The following is a 25270-nucleotide window of genomic DNA, read 5'->3' on the forward strand; positions in this document are numbered from 1 at the left end:
ATTAAGTCGAAGCTTTCTGTCAATTTAATATCAAACATCAAGAATCCATATTGTCACTTGAAGAAACATTCAAGTGTTTTTTTATTTACTTGAATCATACTGATGACAACACCACTGTTTAACAAGGACAAGAAGCTTGTCAAGTTTACAGGCTTAAGTCAAAGGTCAAGATCACAAGTTAAAACAAAACTCATTATTAATGAATAACAATGAATGATAGATCATGTTACAATAAACTGAACCAATGTTAAAGCTACTCTGGACAAAAGGTCAACTGGCTGATGTTTTTTTGAAAATCAAAGCTGGGATATATTGTTATGATATACATGACATCACCATACACTTTCACTTTACAAACATTTATTAGAGAAAAATACACACAGTACATATGTATCTACTACAAATAACATGAAGATGATGACATGATTTGGGACTGAAAATGAATGATTTCATGAATTAAGAAATGACACAGTAATTATACAATGTGCCCATTTACCTGTAGCCTTCATAGATAGAACAGCCTAACAGAAAACATATACAATCAACTCAAGATTATAATCCTTGGTCTCTTGATGTACACAATAAACTATTACATGCATTAGGTTAACATACAGTTATTCATTTTAAACAGTTGTTTTTACTGAAAATAAAACAAAATTACTTACAATTATTATATACACTTTAAGCATCCATGTATACAGAAGTACAGAACAGTAATTTTATCTTAGATAAGCCACCTCCCCTAGCATGAAAATTTAGTGTTATCACTATTAAAGTTTGGGAAGGGTTCAATATAATTAAAATTTGATGTTCAATATAACCATGTATGACTAACACTGAATTTTGATTATATTGGGAAGAGCTTATTTGTGAATGGGGCTTAATCGTGGACAGGGGCTTATCTGCAGATATATATTGTAGCAGTGAGATGAACACAAGTTCAGAGAAAGTGTCAACCTCAGTTTGCTTTATGCTGTAAATATTTTATTCTTTATTTACACACCTGTCTCACATTACTTACCATAAACACCTGACTTACCTACCATATACACCACCTGATTTACCAACCATACAACTCCCATATTCACACACCTAACTCCCCCATTCACACACCTAACTCCCATATTCACACACCTAACTCCCCTATTCACACACCTAACTCCCATATTCACACACCTAACTCTTGTATTCACACACCTAACTCCCATATTCACACACCTAACTCTTGTATTCACACACTAACTCCCGTATTCACACACCTAACTCTTGTATTCACACACTAACTCCCGTATTCACACACCTAACTCCCCTATTCACACACCTAACTCCCCTATTGACAAAACTTACTCCCCTATTCACACACCTAACTCCTGTATTCACACACCTAACTCCCCTATTCACACACCTAACTCCCGTATTCACACACCTAACTCCCCTATTCACACACCTAACTCCCGTATTCACACGCATAACTCCCGTATTCACACACCTAACTCTTCTATTCACATACCTAACTCTCCTATTCAAACACATAACTTCCCTATTAACACACCTAACTCCCCTATTTACACAGCTAACTCCTCTATTCGCACACCTAACTCCCCTATTCACACACCTAACTCCCTTATTCACACACCTAACTCCCGTATTCACACACCTAACTCCCCTATTCACACCCCTAACTCCCCTATTCACACACATAACTCCTCTATTCACACACATAACTTCCCTATTAACACACCTAACTCCCCTATTAACACACCTAACTCCCGTATTCACACACCTAACTCCCCTATTCACACACCTAACTCCCCTATTCACACACCTAACTCCCCTATTCACACACCTAACTCCTCTATTAACACACCTAACTCCCCCATTCACACACCTAACTCCTGTATTCACACACATAACTCCCGTATTAACACACCGAACTCCCCTATTCACACACCTAACTCCTCTATTAACACACCTAACTCCCCCATTCACACACCTAACTCCTGTATTCACACACATAACTCCCGTATTAACACACCTAACTCCCCTATTCACACACCTAACTCCCCTATTCACACACCTAACTCCCCCATTAACACACCTAACTCCCCTATTCACACACCTAACTCCTCTATTAACACACCTAACTCCCGTATTCACACACCTAACTCCCCTATTCACACACATAACTCCCCTATTAACACACCTAACTCCCCTATTTACACAGCTAACTCCTCTATTCACACAGCTAACTCCTCTATTCACACACCTAACTCCCTTATTCACACACATAACTCCCCCATTAACACACCTAACTCCCGTATTCACACACCTAACTACCCTATTCACATACCCAACTCCCCTATTCACATACCTAACTCCCCTATTAACACACCTAACTCCCGTATTAACACACCTAACTCCCGTATTCACATACCTAACTCCCCTATTAACACACCTAACTCCCCTATTAACACACCTAACTCCCGTATTCACACACCTAACTCCCCTATTCACACACCTAACTCCCCTATTCACACACCTAACTCCTCTATTAACACACCTAACTCCCCCATTCACACACCTAACTCCTGTATTCACACACATAACTCCCGTATTAACACACCTAACTCCCCTATTAACACACCTAACTCCCCCATTAACACACCTAACTCCCCTATTCACACACCTAACTCCCCTATTCACACACCTAACTCCCCCATTCACACACCTAACTCCCCTATTCACACACCTAACTCCCCCATTCACACACCTAACTCCTGTATTCACACACATAACTCCCGTATTAACACACCTAACTCCCCCATTAACACACCTAACTCCCCTATTCACACACCTAACTCCCCTATTCACACACCTAACTCCTCTATTAACACACTAACTCCCGTATTCACACACCTAACTCCCGTATTCACACACCTAACTCCCCTATTCACACACATAACTACCCTATTCACACACATAACTACCCTATTCACACACATAACTACCCTATTCACATCTAAATCCCCTATTCACATCTAACTCCCCTATTAACACACATAACTCTCCTATTCACACCTAACTCCCTATTCACACACCTAACTCCCCTATTCACAGTCGTTTTCAATTTTTATTCCAGGGGCCTTACAGCCCAAAGGTTTACATAGTTAATTGACATTAATGAACATGTTGTAATAAACATAATTTCACATTTGGAGAGTGATCGATTGCGACGTAAACACAATTTTAAATATATGTTCTTATTAATTATATAAGTATTCTTTGAGTCAAAGTATTACACAAATATTGTGAAAGACACCGATATGTATACTTTGCATATAGATAGATATTTATGTGTACAGTCTGCAGTACTTGTTGTTCCGACTGGAATAAACATTACATCAATACATCTCAATAGAAATGAAATATAATATTTGAAACGAACACAACAAGTATTTACTTATAATGCTTCTGACCTTCGTTTATATGCAAAATGAATAAATTTTCCAAGATTACTTAACTCTTTGACATTTTTCACACTCATGAGTTGAATAAGTTTAAAAATGCTAGGTCTACGATAATAGTATGGTTTCAAATATTTAGTACGTAAGTCTATGTAAAAAGAACATTTTAAAATAAAATGGAACTCATCCTCAATATCAATATTATTGCATAATGTACATCTCCTATTTTCTCTTGTTACATTCCTGTATCTTCCACTCTCTATATTTAGTTGATGCGACGATAATCTAATTTTTGATATGCACTTCTTGTATCGGTGATCGATAGGTTTCCTTAAATAAAATTGCAAGCCAAAATTGTCTATCAAATGTTGATATAAATAACCTTTTGGAGAGTTTCGAATATTACATAGCAGTTCTTGAATATGAATTTCTTGGAATTTGCTTTCGATTAATTTGTAAGTAATTTTACTTTCAAAAGTGCTGTTCCATAAATACCCTAATCCTAGTTTTTCTAGTTCTAGTTTAATATTCACTATCCACTCATCATTATTTAGTAACCTGTGTTCATAGCATGCTCTCAACACACAGTTATCAGTATCTTTAATTTTAGTCCAGTATTTCAAAATTTTCAATTTTCTAACTATATACATAGGTAATCTGCCTAATTCAAAATAAACTAAATCGTGACTAGTACTTTTCGAAACGCCTAGACTTTTTTTACAAAACAGTGAGTGTACTTTTTCAACCTCGGTAGCTTTGTGAAAGCCCCACACTTCACTAGCATAACTTAAAACACTGGTAACGTAGGTATCAAAAACTGAACATATCGTTTCTATATTAAAATAATGGTTTTTCATTTTATTCATAAGTCTGAAATACGCTTTTCTCCCCTTTTCTGCGGCATGTTGCTGTGTTTTATTAAATTTGCCATTATAGTTAAAAAGCTTACCAAGGTAGTTAAATTCGTTCTCAACTTCAATTTCTACCTTATTATAAAACCATTTCTCATCTTCTTTTAAGCGTCCACCATTCCGAAATATTACAATTTTTGTTTTCTGAACATTAAGTTTGAGTTTCCATTTATCATTATATGTAAACATTGCATCGAGCATTGATTGCAAAGCGCTCGGTGATTCTGCAATTAGAACCGAGTCATCGGCGTACATTAATAACAAGAGATCCCAGAGGGATCTTGGCGCCCACCATTGAATGATCTTTATAGGTTCCATGTCAGATTGATCTTTTCCCTACTTTTCCCTTCCTCTAAGTCTTACTTATCTGTGTAAATTCAGAAACAGTCCTCGAGTACTATTCAAACAAGGGGAACCTATATATAGAATTTAAGATTTAGCTATAATGGCTGTCTGTCGGCCATGTTGTTTTCGTATTGGTCCCAGTATGCAAAACTAGGCACTGAGGGGAACCTACATATGAAATTTGAAAAAGATCCCTTCAGTACTTTCACAGAAATAGCGATAACAAACTTCAATTGTCAAAATCCAAGATGGCTGCCTGTCAGCCATGTTGTTTTCTGATTAGTCTCAAAATGCAATATGCATAACTAGGCACTGAGGGGAACCTGCATATGTAATTTCAGAAAGATCCCTTCATTACTTTCTGAGAAATAGCGATAACAAATTTTAATTGTCAAAATCCAAGATGGCTGCCTGTCAGCAATTTTATTTTCCGATTGGTCTCAAAATGCAATATGCATAAGTAGGCACCAAGGGGAACCTCCATATGAAATTTGAGAAAGATCCCTTCAGTTCTTTCACAGAAAAAGCGATAACAAATTTCAATTGTCAAAATCCAAGATGGCTGCCTGTCGGCCATGTTGTTTTCCGATTGGTCTCAAAATGCAATATGCATAACTAAGCACTGAGGGGAACCTGCATATGAAATTTCAGAAAGATCCCTTCATTACTTTCACAGAAATAGCGATAACAAACTTTAATTGTCAGAATCCAAGATGGCTGCCTGTCGGCCATGTTGTTTTCTAATTAGTCTTAAAATGCAATATGCATAACCAGGAACAAAGAGGAACCTGCATATGAAATTTGAGAAAGATCCTTTCAGTACTTTCACAGAAATAGCGATAACAAACTTCAATTGTCAAAATCCAAGATGGCTGCCTGTCGGCCATTTTGTTTTCCGATTGGTCTCAAAATGCAATATGCATAACAAGGCACCAAAGGGAACCTATATATGAAATTTGAGAAAGATCCCTTCAGTACTTCCTCAGAAATAACGAAAACAAACTCAAATTGTCAAAATCCAAGATGGCTGCCTGTCGGCCATGTTGTTTTCCGATTGGTCCCAAAATGCAATATGCATAACAAGGCACCAAAGGGAACCTACATATGAAATTTGAGAAAGATCCCTTAAGTACTTCCTCAGATATAGTGATAACAAACTCCAGTTGTCAAAATCCAAGATGGCTGCCTGTCGGCCATGTTGTTTTCTGATCGGTCCCAAAATGCAATATGCATAACTAGGCACCAAGGGGAACCTACATATGAAATTTGAGAAAGATCTCTTCAATACTTTCTCAGAAATAGAGATAACAAACTTCAATTGTCAAAATCCAAGATGGCTGCCTGTCGGCCATGTTTTTTTCCGATCGGTCCCAAAATGCAATATGCACAACTAGGCACCAAGGGGAACCTACATATGAAATTTGAGAAAGATCCCATCAGTACTTTCTCAGAAATAGCGATAACAAGAATTGTTTACGGACGGAGGGACGGACGGACGGACGGACGGACGGCCGGACGGACGGACGGACGACGGACCACGGACGCAGGGCGATTTGAATAGCCCACCATCTGATGATGGTGGGCTAAAAATATAGATATCATACCCAATTCAACAGATGGACAGTTTTCATTGATGAAGTTGGTTTCACAATCATTTACGAAAAGACTATACAAAATTGGCGATAAAATTTCCCCTTGAAAGAGACCGATTCTGTTAGAGAAATACTCTGAAATGCGGCCATTATATTTTACACGAGATTTGACATTATCATACAATGATTTTATTATCTTTAGTAACTTCCCTTGGATTCCTTGTCTAATTAACTTACTCCATAAGCTGCTTCTATCTATGAGGTCAAAGGCTTTTTTATAATCAACAAAACAACAATATAATCTTCGCTTATTTTTTAAAGTTCTACTAATTAATGACTGGAGTGCAAATATTGCATCTATAGTTGAACAACCCTCTTTGAAGCCGAATTGAGCGTCAGAAATAACGTTATTGTCTTTATCCCATTTCATAAGTCTTCTATTAAGAACAGATGTAAATAATTTACCTATACAACTGACCAAAGTTATGCCTCTATAATTACCTGTGTCATTAACATCACCTTTTTTATAGATTGGAATTATACAACCACGTGACCACATTTCTGGGAAAAATCCGGAATCAAACAATTTTCCAAAAAGTTTTGTAATGCAAGGAAGTAAAACTTCTTCAAAATCTAAAAATAATTCATTAAACATAAAATCTTCGCTACAACTTTTATCACGTTTTAGCTTACGAATGGCTATATGTACTTCATCTTCTGTAATTGGCTTATTTAGTTCTTCGAAAACAGCCGACTCTACATTTTCGGATACCATACTTGAATTCTCAGTTTCGTTAATATTACTTTCTCCCATGTTTTTGAAATGTTCGACAAAACCTTCTAGATTTATATTTGACTTTGGTTTACTATTTCGACTCTTTGAAAAGTATTTGTAAAACATTTTTGGGTTCGACTTTCTTAAATACTCTACCATATCACCTTCTTGATGCTTGTATTGTCTTTTTAATCTCGATTCTAGTTTCTTATACTGAGATTTTTTCCTTACGAGATTAGTATGATTTTCAGCCGAATGATGTTTATTAAATTCAGACAAAGCCCTTTTATAATCCAAATATCTACGTTTACACTGTTCAGTGAACCATGGTTTATCGTCTGTTTTATTTAGTCACACCTAACTCCCCCATTAACAGCTTACTCCCCTATTCACACACATAACTACCCTATTCACACACATAACTCCCCTATTTGCACACTTGTTACACCAGACTCTCCCACACCTGCGATTTTGTGTTTATAAATGCCTATCATTCCTCACTAATCAATACATTTACTTATTCTCAGTTCTTTAACTTGATATTTCATTACCTCTGTTTCTGCACCGCAGTAGGAACATACACTGGGCTTGGCTGAGTAGGAGTGCTCAGATCAGAAAGAGGCTCCGCCTGATTGTCAGGTTTGGAGTCACTAGAGTTAGCAAAACGTTTTGGAGGTGGAATAGTGCTGGAAAGTAAGACACACCGTGCAGTTTACATAATATAGTTGTGATTGGCTTCTCACAACATGCTGATAACTTTTGGTCTGGCTTCAAACAGTTACACTTTCCTATTACAATGTATGCTTTACATTATTTTCAGAGAATTTTTTGTTTCATTTTAGTCAACAAAATAGCACCAAAAATACAAAATGCACGGTAAAAAAAATCAATAAATAAAAATATCAAGTGAAAAAGAACCAAGCTTGTTGAATTATAGAGCAGACCACACAAACTTTTATTTTGACCAAAGTGGAATCTTAATCAGATAAAAACACAGATCATCAATATACACTATGTTATGTCAAATAATGATCTATGTTTTAATCAGATTGGTTGAATGTCAGCATGTTACCAGAAGTATAATGGCCATCCGGTTAGTATTCTACCATATACCACAAATACTGTTAACGTGGAAATTTACACTTAGTATACGAAGTCCTTTTGATTGCAAAAATTTCCCCCACATGTATTATTTGGATATCAATTTGTGTAATCTTGAAATACAAAAGGGTGGATCAATCACGAAAATAACCCCCACGCTTAAAGTTTACACATGTATATCAAAATCATGAAAGTAACTCAACGCGAAAATAACCATGTTTACTCTACTGCCTCGTCATTAACAGTAAAACTCTTATCATTCAACAGTGAAATAAGTCATTCACATCAAATAAACTAGATGGTGTCTGTAAGATATCAATGCCCCTGTGCTCTATACAACAAAGCATTCAGTACAGAAGGGGCCATAACTTGACATTACTTGGTATGATACTATGATCTATCGGAACAGGACAAACACGTCCTCCTTAAATCAACAGGGGTATATACATCTAACCAGGTCGGTCTGCTCCAATAACCACTAATATAACTAGAATGACTGTACAAAGTATCACTGTAGAGAAGTTAGAAAGGACAATAAATGTATGATCTTGTGAAATAAAATGGTGCCATCACTCTATTGCTGAAGATAGTTCTTAACCTAAAGATAAATATGTCTACCTTAACATAACCCCCATAATCAAACAAGGATCAAACAAGGATATCATTTAGAGTGCCTGCCTCGTAACTTCAGGGTGAAAATCGGAGGTACCTAGTTTGACGCTCCCTACCCATATCGGTGTGTGTTTCCTGAGAAGCTGTACCACAGACTAGTCTGTGTCTAAGTGTTGGTGTCCTTCGGTAACATACTTAACCCCTGCTCTGGATGGCAAGTGATTGGCTTCTCATATGTTGTTCAGTGAGGTAGTCACTAACTACTACTCAAAAATGACCCTGGCTGTTCACAGGGTGATCAACACGGCAAACTAATTAATACCTAATTCTAGATCACATGTTTTTAATGTTATGTAATTGTTGTATAATTTTCTATGTGTTAACATATCAAAACATTCGATTACAATTTTATCTAACATCTCTACACCAAAGGTGTATTTCCCAGCAATGCCTGAATATGATACAGAAGATAAAAGAGATATCATGTTAGTATAGAGTCACACCAGGAACAGATGATGAAAAGTGCACAATACAGGTATACAGATATAGATCATGTGACCAGTGCCTACCTGGGAGGGTCTCGAGGAGACAGGGCTGATGCAAACTGTTTTTCCACATCATCATCGGTATCCTCATCATCAACATGGACATGTTGTCTGTTTTGTGATGACATGGTCCCAGATAGCATGTTCCGGTAGGCTGCTGTTTCTGTGTATAGGTGTACAATATATCACAGTCAGTAATGGTCTATATACCTACTCCTCAGCTTTCTGCTGAAGTTCAACAAGTCTACCTTACTTTGGTATGCTTACACACCCAAACAGTTGGTAATGTAAAATTACAAGACTATCAAAATAAAGTGATCAGATTATTATTTTTCTTATAGCCTTAGAAATGGCATCATTCTGTATTGCACCTTGAGATGTTCGAAGAAGAATGATAACAAAATTACCAAATTACTCAGTAGAATGAGGTATGACTAGTAAACAGATTAATATGATTATCACCAAAAAGTGAGTCCACGGACAGGTAGATACTAGTCAGTGTTACATACCACAGATATCTTCTCTACCCAAATAGTGACATTTTTAACCAAGTCAGTGACATGTTTTTGTTAGGAATTCATCACCTACTACTATCATAGTAACACAGCATCTGTCTTTTAAAAATATACTTCTATTACTGTAAAAAGAGTCACTGTATTTAGAGTTTTAAAGTTTTAATTGACTCTTTCAATTATTTGTCACAATGAAACAATATATTTAGAGGTATTCCATACATAATCAATTTGATAATTAAGATATTTAGAAAATAGTATTGCTATAATACCATTACTTGAATAACACAACAGAGATTTGTAACAGCACAGATAAAACAATCATTCAGAAGACTCCAGAACATAATGTACACTGTACATACACAGAGTAAATCTATCTAATCTTTAAACCAAATCTTTCTATTTCATGTGAAAGATGCAAGAGTAAATATAAAGATGTAAAAAATATTGCAGAAATATTTGACATGACAACAAAAGGAGAATAACTATGATTTCAGTCATGCCGACTAATATAGACATGCAGTTCACGTTTAAAGTCCATCCTTCAAATTCTCTAACTAAACAGAAGAAATAAGTTTTATGAAATTTCTGGGTCTTGAAAATCAAACAAATCAATGCAACATGAGTTAATTAAAACAGAAGACTGACTATTACATGTATATTATTGTCTTATTGAACACTGTCAGTTACTTCCCCTTACCTGGGTATTCTACTGTTAGATGTGTGTACTTGGAAGCATAAAACTACAGACATTACCCGCTATACATAACTTATAAAAGTGTATAAACTACTAAAACAATAATACCCTGACTCAGAGTAACGGGGGTATAAACTACTAAAACAATAATACCCTGACTCAGAGTAACGGGGGTATACACTACTAAAACAGTAATACCCTGACTCAGTAACAGGGGTATACACTACTAAAACAGTAATACCCTGACTCAGTAACGGGGTATACACTACTAAAACAGTAATACCCTGACTCAGAGTAACGGGGGTATACACTACTAAAACAGTTATACCCTGACTCAGAGTAACGGGGGTATACACTACTAAAACAGTAACACCCTGACTCAGAGTAACGGGGGTATACACTACTAAAACAGTAATACCCTGACTCAGAGTAACGGGGGTATACACTACTAAAACAGTAATACCCTGACTCAGAGTAACGGGGATATACACTACTAAAACAGTAATACCCTGACTCAGAGTAACGGGGGTATACACTACTAAAACAGTAATACCCTGACTCAGAGTAACGGGGGTATACACTACTAAAACAGTAATACCCTGACTCACAGTAACGGGGGTATACACTACTAAAACAGTAATACCCTGACTCAGTAAGGGGGGTATACACTACTAAAACAGTAATACCCTGACTCAGTAACGGGGGTATACACTACTAAAACAGTAATACCCTGACTCAGTAACGGGGGTATACACTACTAAAACAGTAATACCCTGACTCAGAGTAATGGGGGTATACACTACTAAAACAGTAATACCCTGACTCAGAGTAACGGGGGTATACACTACTAAAACAGTAATACCCTGACTCAGAGTAACGGGGGTATACACTACTAAAACAGTAATACCCTGACTCAGTAACGGGGGTATACACTACTAAAACAGTAATACCCTGACTCAGTAACGGGGGTATACACTACTAAAACAGTAATATCCTGACTCAGAGTAACGGGGGTATACACTACTAAAACAGTAATATCCTGACTCAGAGTAACGGGGGTATACACTACTAAAACAGTAATACCCTGACTCAGAGTAATGGGGGTATACACTACTAAAACAGTAATACCCTGACTCAGTAACAGGGGTATACACTACTAAAACAGTAATATCCTGACTCAGAGTATCTGGGGTATACACTACTAAAACAGTAATACCCTGACTCAGTAACGGGGTATACACTACTAAAACAGTAATACCCTGACTCAGAGTAATGGGGGTATACACTACTAAAACAGTAATACCCTGACTCAGTAACAGGGGTATACACTACTAAAACAGTAATATCCTGACTCAGTAACGGGGTATACACTACTAAAACAGTAATACCCTGACTCAGTAATGGGGGTATACACTACTAAAACAGTAATACCCTGACTCAGTAACGGGGTATACACTACTAAAACAGTAATACCCTGACTCAGAGTAACGGGGGTATACACTACTAAAACAGTAATACCCTGACTCAGAGTAACGGGGGTATACACTACTAAAACAGTTATACCCTGACTCAGTAACGGGGTATACACTACTAAAACAGTAATACCCTGACACAGAGTAACGGGGGTATACACTACTAAAACAGTAATATCCTGACTCAGAGTAGGGGGGGGGTATACACTACTAAAACAGTAATACCCTGACTCAGTAAGTGGGGTATACACTACTAAAACAGTAATACCCTGACTCAGAGTAACGGGGTATACACTACTAAAACAGTAATACCCTGACTCAGTAACGGGGGTATACACTACTAAAACAGTAATACCCTGACTCAGAGTAACGGGGGTATACACTACTAAAACAGTAATACCCTGACTCAGAGTAGGGGGGGTATACACTACTAAAACAGTAATACCCTGACTCAGTAACGGGGGTATACACTACTAAAACAGTAATATCCTGACTCAGAGTAATGGGGGTATACACTACTAAAACAGTAATACCCTGACTCAGAGTAATGGGGGTATACACTACTAAAACAGTAATACCCTGACTCAGAGTAACGGGGGTATACACTACTAAAACAGTAATACCCTGACTCAGTAACGGGGGTATACACTACTAAAACAGTAATACCCTGACTCAGAGTAATGGGGGTATACACTACTAAAACAGTAATACCCTGACTCAGTAAGTGGGGTATACACTACTAAAACAGTAATACCCTGACTCAGAGTAGGGGGGGTATACACTACTAAAACAGTAATACCCTGACTCAGTAACGGGGGTATACACTACTAAAACAGTAATACCCTGACTCAGTAAGTGGGGTATACACTACTAAAACAGTAATACCCTGACTCAGAGTAACGGGGGTATACACTACTAAAACAGTAATATCCTGACTCAGAGTAGGGGGGGTATACACTACTAAAACAGTAATACCCTGACTCAGAGTAACGGGGGTATACACTACTAAAACAGTAATACCCTGACTCAGAGTAACGGGGGTATACACTACTAAAACAGTAATACCCTGACTCAGAGTAACGGGGGTATACACTACTAAAACAGTAATACCCTGACTCAGTAAGTGGGGTATACACTACTAAAACAGTAATATCCTGACTCAGAGTAGGGGGGGTATACACTACTAAAACAGTAATACCCTGACTCAGTAACGGGGGTATACACTACTAAAACAGTAATACCCTGACTCAGAGTAACGGGGGTATACACTACTAAAACAGTAATACCCTGACTCAGTAACAGGGGTATACACTACTAAAACAGTAATACCCTGACTCAGTAAGTGGGGTATACACTACTAAAACAGTAATACCCTGACTCAGAGTAACGGGGTATACACTACTAAAACAGTAATACCCTGACTCAGAGTAACGGGGTATACACTACTAAAACAGTAATACCCTGACTCAGTAACGGGGGTATACACTACTAAAACAGTAATACCCTGACTCAGTAAGTGGGGTATACACTACTAAAACAGTAATACCCTGACTCAGAGTAACGGGGTATACACTACTAAAACAGTAATACCCTGACTCAGAGTAACGGGGTATACACTACTAAAACAGTAATACCCTGACTCAGAGTAGGGGGGGTATACACTACTAAAACAGTAATACCCTGACTCAGAGTAACGGGGGTATACACTACTAAAACAGTAATACCCTGACTCAGAGTAACGGGGTATACACTACTAAAACAGTAATACCCTGACTCAGTAACGGGGGTATACACTACTAAAACAGTAATACCCTGACTCAGTAAGTGGGGTATACACTACTAAAACAGTAATACCCTGACTCAGAGTAACGGGGTATACACTACTAAAACAGTAATACCCTGACTCAGAGTAACGGGGTATACACTACTAAAACAGTAATACCCTGACTCAGAGTAGGGGGGGTATACACTACTAAAACAGTAATACCCTGACTCAGAGTAACGGGGTATACACTACTAAAACAGTAATACCCTGACTCAGAGTAGGGGGGGTATACACTACTAAAACAGTAATACCCTGACTCAGTAACGGGGGTATACACTACTAAAACAGTAATACCCTGACTCAGTAAGTGGGGTATACACTACTAAAACAGTAATACCCTGACTCAGAGTAACGGGGTATACACTACTAAAACAGTAATACCCTGACTCAGAGTAACGGGGTATACACTACTAAAACAGTAATACCCTGACTCAGAGTAGGGGGGGTATACACTACTAAAACAGTAATACCCTGACTCAGAGTAACGGGGGTATACACTACTAAAACAGTAATACCCTGACTCAGAGTAACGGGGTATACACTACTAAAACAGTAATACCCTGACTCAGAGTAGGGGGGGTATACACTACTAAAACAGTAATACCCTGACTCAGAGTAACGGGGGTATACACTACTAAAACAGTAATACCCTGACTCAGAGTAACGGGGTATACACTACTAAAACAGTAATACCCTGACTCAGAGTAGGGGGGTATACACTACTAAAACAGTAATACCCTGACTCAGAGTAACGGGGGTATACACTACTAAAACAGTAATACCCTGACTCAGAGTAACGGGGGTATACACTACTAAAACAGTAATATCCTGACTCAGTAACGGGGATATACACTACTAAAACAGTAATATCCTGACTCAGAGTAACGGGGATATACACTACTAAAACAGTAATACCCTGACTCAGAGTAACAGGGGTATACACTACTAAAACAGTAATACCCAGACTGAGTAACGGGGGTATACACTACTAAAACAGTAATACCCTGACTCAGAGTAACGGGGTATACACTACTAAAACAGTAATACCCTGACTCAGAGTAGGGGGGGTATACACTACTAAAACAGTAATACCCTGACTCAGTAACGGGGGTATACACTACTAAAACAGTAATACCCTGACTCAGTAACGGGGGTATACACTACTAAAACAGTAATACCCTGACTCAGTAACGGGGGTATACGTACACTACTAAAACAGTAATACCCTGACTCAGAGTAACGGGGGTATACACTACTAAAACAGTAATACCCTGACTCAGAGTAACGGGGGTATACACTACTAAAACAGTAATACCCTGACTCAGAGTAACGGGGGTATACACTACTAAAACAGTAATACCCTGACTCAGTAACGGGGTATACACTACTAAAACAGTTATACCCTGACTCAGTAACGGGGGTATACACTACTAAAACAGTAATACCCTGACTCAGTAACGGGGGTATACACTACTAAAACAGTAATACCCTGACTCAGAGTAGGGGGGGTATACACTACTAAAACAGTAATACCCTGACTCAGAGTAATGGGGGTATACACTACTAAAACAGTAATACCCTGACTCAGTAACGGGGTATACACTACTAAAACAGTAATACCCTGACTCAGAGTAACGGGGGTATACACTACTAAAACAGTAATACCCTGACTCAGTAACGGGGGTATACGTACACTACTAAAACAGTAATACCCTGACTCAGAGTAACGGGGGTATACACTACTAAAACAGTAATACCCTGACTCAGAGTAATGGGGGTATACACTACTAAAACAGTAATACCCTGACTCAGAGTAACGGGGGTATACACTACTAAAACAGTAATACCCTGACTCAGAGTAACGGGGGTATACACTACTAAAACAATAATACCCTGACTCAGAGTAATGGGGGTATACACTACTAAAACAGTAATACCCTGACTCAGTAACGGGGGTATACACTACTAAAACAGTAATACCCTGACTCAGTAACGGGGGTATAAACTACTAAAACAGTAATACCGTGACTCAGAGTAACGGGGGTATACACTACTAAAACAGTAATACCCTGACTCAGTAACGGGGGTATACACTACTAAAACAGTAATACCCTGACTCAGAGTAACGGGGTATACACTACTAAAACAGTAATACCCTGACACCGAGTAACGGGGGTATACACTACTAAAACAGTTATACCCTGACTCAGTAACGGGGTATACACTACTAAAACAGTAATACCCTGACTCAGAGTAACGGGGGTATACACTACTAAAACAGTAATACCCTGACTCAGAGTAACGGGGGTATACACTACTAAAACAGTAATACCCTGACTCAGAGTAGGGGGGGGGGGGGGTATACACTACTAAAACAGTAATACCCTGACTCAGAGTAACGGGGGTATACACTACTAAAACAGTAATACCCTGACTCAGTAACGGGGGTATACACTACTAAAACAGTAATACCCTGACTCAGAGTAATGGGGGTATACACTACTAAAACAGTAATACCCTGACTCAGAGTAACGGCGGTATACACTACTAAAACAGTAATACCCTGACTCAGAGTAACGGGGGTATACACTACTAAAACAGTAATATCCTGACTCAGAGTAACGGGGGTATACACTACTAAAACAGTAATATCCTGACTCAGAGTAACGGGGTATACACTACTAAAACAGTAATACCCTGACTCAGAGTAACGGGGGTATACACTACTAAAACAGTAATACCCTGACTCAGTAACGGGGGTATACACTACTAAAACAGTAATACCCTGACTCAGAGTAATGGGGGTATACACTACTAAAACAGTAATACCCTGACTCAGAGTAACGGCGGTATACACTACTAAAACAGTAATACCCTGACTCAGAGTAACGGGGGTATACACTACTAAAACAGTAATATCCTGACTCAGAGTAACGGGGGTATACACTACTAAAACAGTAATATCCTGACTCAGAGTAACGGGGTATACACTACTAAAACAGTAATACCCTGACTCAGAGTAACGGGGGTATACACTACTAAAACAGTAATACCCTGACTCAGTAACGGGGGTATACACTACTAAAACAATAATACCCTGACTCAGAGTAACGGGGGTATACACTACTAAAACAGTAATATCCTGACTCAGAGTAACGGGGGTATACACTACTAAAACAGTAATACCCTGACTCAGAGTAACGGGGGTATACACTACTAAAACAGTAATATCCTGACTCAGAGTAACGGGGGTATACACTACTAAAACAGTAATACCCTGACTCAGAGTAACGGGGGTATACACTACTAAAACAGCAATACCCTGACTCAGAGTATCTGGGGTATACACTACTAAAACAGTAATACCCTGACTCAGAGTAACGGGGGTATACACTACTAAAACAGTAATACCCTGACTCAGAGTAACGGGGGTATACACTATTATAAGAGTAATTTGCTGACTCAGAGTAGGGGGGTAAAAATAGTAGACATAAATATGTATCGTATGTAATGCTAATGAAGAATAAATTATGTAATTTTGCTGTCATTTTGAAATAAGAAGAGTGTTTCAATGGTTACATGTATACATACAGTGGAACTTCGTTAACTCGAACTCGGATAACTCGAATACCCCGCTTAACTCGAAGTACCTCGCCGGTCCCGGCCGAATTCTCTCTTTATCTTAGTAAAAAAAACTCGGATAATTCGAATTCGGATAACTCGAAAAACTCGGATAATACGAAGTAAAAATTTGGTCCCAACAATAAAAACCCTACTTGAAATGTTCGAATAACTCGAAGTATAATTTTCGTCGATCGGTGGCAAACGCCGACATTTTTTAAGAGCTAAATTCCGATTGTAATACTGAACATATCGGCACTACTAACCTACATGCTATTATAAGTGTTTCATAAATTCATAAAAGAAATTGTCGGTTGAATCTTATAACAACAAGTCTTGGTGATAAAAAGTACTGCTTTACTTACATCAGGTAATTTCCCAAGGCGGTCGCCGATATCAGTACACACGATTGTCAACAACTCATCTACCCGTTCGCTCAAGCGGAACTAATCTCTGACACACCGGTAGATCTACCCGGCTGATGTTTTTACAGGTGTAGAAATGACACAGTCACCGGCGCCTATTAAATCTTTAAACTGCTGAAACAATAGCGTAATTACTGCCGAGGTGTTCAGAGTACAACTGTAACGGTCAGTGCTGTCTATTAAATCGGGTAAAACGCCAACTCAGTTACAGTAACATTTTATACGCACATGCGCAGCCCAACTTCCGGTGCTAATACACATGGAAATGGCGTGGTTATCAATAAAAAGTAAGTAGGCCGATCAAACAGTATTTCATATATGTCCAATAAAAGGTAATGGTTCTGTTACGTTTTGTATGCAATCTGTGTTAAACTTAAACGGTTATTTGTTTTGACATTAATAACTTGTTATTTTGTAGAATTCCGTTTTATCGTTTACCTTTTGCAAACATGACTTGCACATCAGATCGTTATTGAAGTGACTAAGTGAAAGAAACTTTATCGTGACTGTATATCGGCAAAACTACACCAAATTACAAGTGACATAACGAAACATTACATATATATTTACATGTATTGACCAGTCTTCACACTAAACTGATGAGCGACAGAGCGAAGTTATAATGATTATATAATGTTGACAAATATTGACCAAACTTTTCACCAAAAACGATAACTCGCTTAATTCGAACACTCGGATAACTCGAAGTTTTTTCGTGGTCCCGTCGACTTCGAGTTAACGAAGTTCCACTGTATATGATGATATTTCATTGTGATATGGTAATGGACACAATTAACAGGTGCATGAATGGCAGATCAACATAACAATGAAACATCAGTATGGAGAAATGGATCTTCGTTAGTTCAGTAATGTCCCTCCTCAGCTACAATGAGCTGGATAGTAAAACAGCTTGCACTAGGATCATAATTGATTTTTAGAAACAGTTTTTCACTGGCTATTTTTTCATTGGAATCATGAAACAGTTTCAAGTCTAAATTTCACAAATTTATAAATTTTAAAATTAAACATTCCTCTTGGTAAATTGTCTAGAATTTGTTATAAAGTCTTCCATTGACATACAGCAAACTGATGTTTTGCAAAGCATCAAATATGATCTTTCAGATTCAAACTTAGATAGAAAATGATGTTCTGAAATTGGATTGACCAGTTACAATTTTGTAGAATTATCCTATTTTTCATTTAAAAATAAAATCTTTTCACTATGCAGTCTTTTTTACCTGTGAGTAAAGGACTTTAATGGCTGGTACAGGCTGTATCTACATATAGTGAGATACAGCAACAATGTACCAGTACATACAGATGGACCACATCTACGAGAGATTATAAATTACTGTTCCAAACATCATAACACAAATACAAACCAGGATACAGTCAGTAAAACAAGGTTAATTAGGGGACTGGGCAATTAATTATTGTTCCACTATCAGTATACATTTTGTATACATTTTATAACACAAACCAGGATACAATTGGTAAAACAAGGTAGATTAGGGGATCATGTATTTAATTATTGTTCCACTATCAGTATATATAACACAAACCAGGATACAATTGGTAAAACAAGGTAGATTAGGGGATCATGTATTTAATTATTGTTCCACTATCAGTATATATAACACAAACCAGGATACATTCGGTAAAACAAGGTAAATTAGGGGACTGGGCTATTAATTATTGTTCCACATATCGATATATTTAACACAAACCAGGATACAATCAGTAAATCAAGGTAAATTAGGGGATCAGGTATTATTGTTCCACTATCAGTATATATAACACAAACCAGGATACAATCGGTAAAACAAGGTAAATTAGGGGATCAGGTATTTAATTATTGTTCCACTATCAGTATATTTAACACAAACCAGGATACAATCAGAAAAACAAGGTAAATTAGGGGATCAGGTATTCGATTATTGTTCCACATATCATAACACAAAATACAAACCAAGATACAATCTGAATCATTACTTAATATTTTCTTTTACAGGAAGTCCTTTCTGTAAACAATACATTCAACATTAGGGTACATTAGGGTATATGTTTTTCAATCCACTCATAATATCCATATGACATACCATTGAGGGGTACCTTAGGGGCATCTGTGGGGACGCTCGGGGTCAACATGGTGGTCGACTCATCATCGCTACCGAATTGTTTATCCACTAAACTGCCGAACTTGAGTGGTGGGACTGTGTGTTCAGATAGGAAAATGAAGGTGAATTACACAAAAACAGAACTGAAAACTCACAAAAATACACATGTATGTAGTGATAGAACAGTGCAACCTGTCTAACCTGAACTCTGTATAATCTAGAAACCTTTAGAGTCCAGGTATTCACCGAGACTTGGCTGGATGTTGTACAGACTTTATGTTAGACAGGTCACACTGCATGATAAAGAAAGAATGAGAAATAGGATTAAAATAGATGTTAAAACAATTTTTTTGTATATCTCATACAGAATGTAACATCACAGAGTTTTTAAAAATGACTTCATATAATTATATATGTTGTAAAAATCATGCACAAAGAAATAAGTACATACACAAATACACATTGTATACAGTGTATATTTAACAGAAGTGAAAGAGCTATACACAACTTTCAGATTATGTAGGAAATTAAATGTTTTTGCCAAAAAGTTTATTCAATATACATTATTATGTTCATTGTTCATTATCCAGATTAGACCACATCGCTGTATAATTCTTCTTTTCACAATTCCAAATCTTATTTAAACGAGCACTGAAAATCAGACATTTGATTTGGCAAAATCATTAAGAAGTCACAAAACTAGGTAATGATATAAAACCTGAAATGTGGAATTCTCACCTGTGTGACAAAGCAAACATTAAAACAAACATCAAAGTAAGATTTAATATCATTTTAAATATGACTCTGATCTCATGATATTAAATTTGTATTAAAGTCAGTTGTAAACATAGTGGTCTATATCTTTATTCTATAGTCATATTATATAACAATATTTTATTATTTATAATAATATTACATGTACTAGCTATATGTAGCTCTACCTGTACTAGTCAGCAACCTATGCCAGCTGATAACACATAACAATGACCTATCTGTGAATTGTTGATGTTTTGATAGCCGTGCTGCACTAACAAAATATAGTGATCTAGTAAAAGGTTGTAACAATTTGAATTTACATGCAGAAAAAAAAAGTATTCAAAAGCAGATATGGCTCTTTAATTATTTCACAAATCTGATTAACAAGGTTTTTATAAAGAATTTGAACTTGATCTTAACATTGACCACATCACTGATAGCACACAATAAGACTGAACCATAAAACGTGATTGTGTGTGGATGTAGGAGTTATAACACTCTGGCATGTGTCATCAACACACACTATCATGACATAGGAACATAGTGTATAGACAGCACGGTGACATTATTCTGAAACAGAACTTCTTGTTAGTAAATCAACAGTCCAAATGAAATCCACAAAACAAATGACTTGGCAATGATCAGTGCATACATGTTTCAAATAACATAGAGGATGGCTTTCTGATCACTGGATTACATATGACATAACACTGGAGATAATACATGGGTCAGCTGTAAAACTCAGTATTTATAGATTGGTCACGGACATGGCTTGTGTGAGCTGACTGCAATGCTTAGTGGACAAACAAATGTTGGTAACCAGTGATGCAAACATGTTATCAGCTTCCGTACCAGTGATGATGATGACAATGATGATCGTGTTAAAACAGATCAGTCGGAGGAAGCTAGGCATCATAAAACATGGTATTACTCTCACAGACTATTTACTCCCAACTTGTGTGTCTGCTGATGAGAATATGAGAGCGGTTGGACAGCTAAGCGTGCTACAGACATACAAACCAGACATATAAGTCTGGACATGTTACCTTGGATTTTGCCCTCAGGACCAATTACAACTGAAACACAATTCACAACAGGTCGATACACAAGTATAATAAAGGTATCTCCTCTGCTTTAATACATTATCATCAGGCATCAGTAGGTATTTGTACATTCTGGTGATTTTTGACTCCTGTTCCATATTGATGGATGTTTTCAAGGAAGAGATACATTTTTTGTATTTTCACAATTGAGTGTAAAATTAGTGTTAATTCCATATCTCAAACAAAGAAATACTTGTAGACCTATACAATTTTTGTTTTGTAAAACATAAAATATCAATAAGTTTAAAATTTTTGGAACCGACACATCCAGTTTTTCATCCCCATCCTGACTACATGTATCACTATAATGAACTCCCTCCTCCAACCTTTCTCACCTCCACCCAGACTGCTCCTCATACTGTCCATGGTGTCTCGGGGAGTCATGGCCTCACCCTCTACCTGTCTGTCCTCATCAAACTTCTCAAGGAGGCGGATCAACAGATTATATGCCTGGGAATATAGTTATATATAATAACAAAATGTATAGTACACAAGCCTGTGAAACAGCTGATATTTCCAAATTTTTTAATATTTTTGGAAATGTTGTAACATGATGATGTTATTCTTTATATCTTTTAAGATTCTATTACATGTAATATTAAATGGTACAAGGATACAACAAATCTATCACTGTAGAGAAAATAACGTTTTTTAAGTGATCTTAATGTACTAAAGGTTGTGAACATGATTTGATATTACACTATAAAATTTGGTCTCACCTTGTCCTGGTATGGAGAGTAGTCAGCCACCATACTCGGAACAAACACAGCGGCCACTTCCTTAGTTACCATCACTTTGTTACGCACCAGCTGGGCAAGATGATCAAACAAACAGTCCCACAGGGGCTGGGCAGCTTCTGGTAAAGCCATTCTGTAAAAGAGACAAACTCAGTTTATAGAATCACAGGTGTAAAAAGAAACACTGAATGGCAGGATCTATCCTGGCCCCAGATCCTGAGAAATGAAAGTGGTAACATGTTATTTATTTTTATCAAACTGCATTTACAACTAGAACTGTTGCCAGGATGGCTGACTAATACCCCCATAATCTGCAGGAGTCAATGAACAACTGGAACTGTTATTTAGAGGCTAACTAAGATAACCTGTGCATGCCCCTATTTCTGAGATTCAGAATGGCTGGAATATGTGTTGTTTATAATAAAGAGAATTTAGTCATAAGTTTTGCTGAAATCAGTTCACAGGTTTTGGAAGAGTTGTCTGGACAATAGAAACCCGTTTATAGTGACCAATTACCATGGCAACAATAATTTGGAATTTTAACAGCTGCATGCACGTCTGCACATGTTCCCTAACATTCTAGTAACTGCACATGTTCCCTAACATTCCCGTAAAGTTTTGTGAAATCGGTTCACAAGTTTAGGAGGAGTTATCTGGACAAGAAAAACCTATGAATAGTGACCAGTAACCATGGCAACCAAAATTTTGGAATTTTAACAGCTGCATGCACATCTACACATGGTCCTCTCTATTTGTGTGAAGCACCATTGGAATCGGCCCACCGGTTTTGGAAGAGTTGTCTGGACAATAAAAACCTGTTAATAGTGACCAGTTACCATGGCAACAAAAATATGGAATTTAAACAGCTGCATGTACATCTACACATGGTCCTCTCTATTTGTGTGAAGTGACACTGGAAACGGCCCACTGGTTTAGGAGGAGTTGTCCAGACAAGATATCTACAGACAGACGGACGAAAGGAGATACGGAAAACCCGATTCCAGTATACCCCCTGGGGTATAAGAAAATAATTGCTATCAAACATTTGCAATCCTCATGAGCATATGTTGTTGTTTATTATAACAAATACAGCACATTTATTTCAATGTAAATGATCTTTGTTTCTGTGACCTTGACTACATTATTCCCTCCCTACCTGATCTTTGTTTCTGTGACCCTGACTACATTATTCCCTCCCTACCTGATCTTTGTTTCTGTGACCTTGACTACATTATTCCCTCCCTACCTGATCTTTGTTTCTGTGACCTTGACTACATTATTTCCTCCCTACCTGATCTTTGTTTCTGTGACCCTGACTACATTATTTCCTCCCTTCCTGATCTTTGTTTCTGTGACCTTGACTACATTATTTCCTCCCTACCTGATCTTTGTTTCTGTGACCTTGACTACATTATTTCCTCCCTTCCTGATCTTTGTTTCTGTGACCCTGACTACAATATTTCCTCCCTACCTGATCTTTGTTTCTGTGACCTTGACTACATTATTTCCTCCCTACCTGATCTTTGTTTCTGTGACCCCGACTACATTATTCCCTCCCTACCTGATCTTTGTTTCTGTGACCTTGACTACATTATTCCCTCCCTACCTGATCTTTGTTTCTGTGACCTTGACTACATTATTTCCTCCCTACCTGATCTTTGTTTCTGTGACCTTGACTACATTATTTCCTCCCTACCTGATCTTTGTTTCTGTGACCCTGACTACATTATTTCCTCCCTACCTGATCTTTGTTTCTGTGACCTTGACTACATTATTCCCTCCCTACCTGATCTTTGTTTCTGTGACCTTGACTACATTATTTCCCTCCCTACCTGATCTTTGTTTCTGTGACCCTGACTACATTATTTCCTCCCTACCTGATCTTTGTTTCTGTGACCTTGACTACATTATTTCCTCCCTTCCTGATATTTGTTTCTGTGGCCCTGTCTACATTATTTCCTCCCTTCCTGATCTTTGTTTCTGTGACCTTGACTACAATATTTCCTCCCTACCTGATCTTTGTTTCTGTGACCTTGACTACATTATTCCTCCCTACCTGATCTTTGTTTCTGTGACCCTGTCTACATTATTTCCTCCCTACCTGATCTTTGTTTCTGTGACCCTGACTACATTATTTCCTCCCTACCTGATCTTTGTTTCTGTGACCCTGACTACATTATTTCCTCCCTACCTGATCTTTGTTTCTGTGACCTTGACTACATTATTTCCTCCTTACCTGATCTTTGTTTCTGTGACCTTGACTACATTATTTCCTCCCTTCCTCATCTTTGTTTCTGTGACCTTGTCTACATTATTCCCTCCCTACCTGATCTTTGTTTCTGTGATCCTGACTACATTAGTTCCTCCATACCTGATCTTTGTTTGTGTGACCCTGGCTACATTATTCCCTCCCTACCTAATCTTTGTTTCTGTGACCCTGACTACATTATTCCCTCCATAAATGATCTTTATTTCTGTGACCCTGACTACATTATTCCCTCCCTACCTGATCTTTGTTTCTGTGATCCTGACTACATTAGTTCCTCCCTACCTGATCTTTGTTTGTGTGACCCTGGCTACATTATTCCCTCCCTACCTGATCTTTGTTTCTGTGACCCTGACTACATTATTCCCTCCATAAATGATCTTTATTTCTGTGA

The 25270-nt window shown here is 37.6% G+C and overlaps 1 protein-coding gene across 4 annotated transcripts in view; it reads right to left on the minus strand.

Moving 5' to 3' along the window:
* The window catches only part of LOC117324011 (centrosomal protein kizuna-like), a 37065-nt gene that overhangs the window by 1553 nt on the left and 10242 nt on the right, over window positions 1-25270 (minus strand). Inside the window, exons 9-14 of one of the 4 annotated variants that reach the window (XM_033879600.1) lie at window positions 22593-22743; window positions 22209-22323; window positions 21817-21846; window positions 19997-20110; window positions 9370-9508; window positions 7639-7773 (exon numbers count right to left, since the gene is read on the minus strand). In XM_033879600.1, the coding sequence (XP_033735491.1) occupies window positions 7639-7773; window positions 9370-9508; window positions 19997-20110; window positions 21817-21846; window positions 22209-22323; window positions 22593-22743 (684 nt within the window). The remainder of the gene's footprint in view (window positions 1-7638; window positions 7774-9369; window positions 9509-19996; window positions 20111-21816; window positions 21847-22208; window positions 22324-22592; window positions 22744-25270) is intronic. The other 3 variants (XM_033879601.1, XM_033879602.1, XM_033879603.1) reach the window with 3 other exon arrangements.

The sequence above is a fragment of the Pecten maximus genome, chromosome 3, assembly GCF_902652985.1.
Source record: "Pecten maximus chromosome 3, xPecMax1.1, whole genome shotgun sequence".
Lineage (NCBI taxonomy): Eukaryota > Metazoa > Mollusca > Bivalvia > Pectinida > Pectinidae > Pecten > Pecten maximus.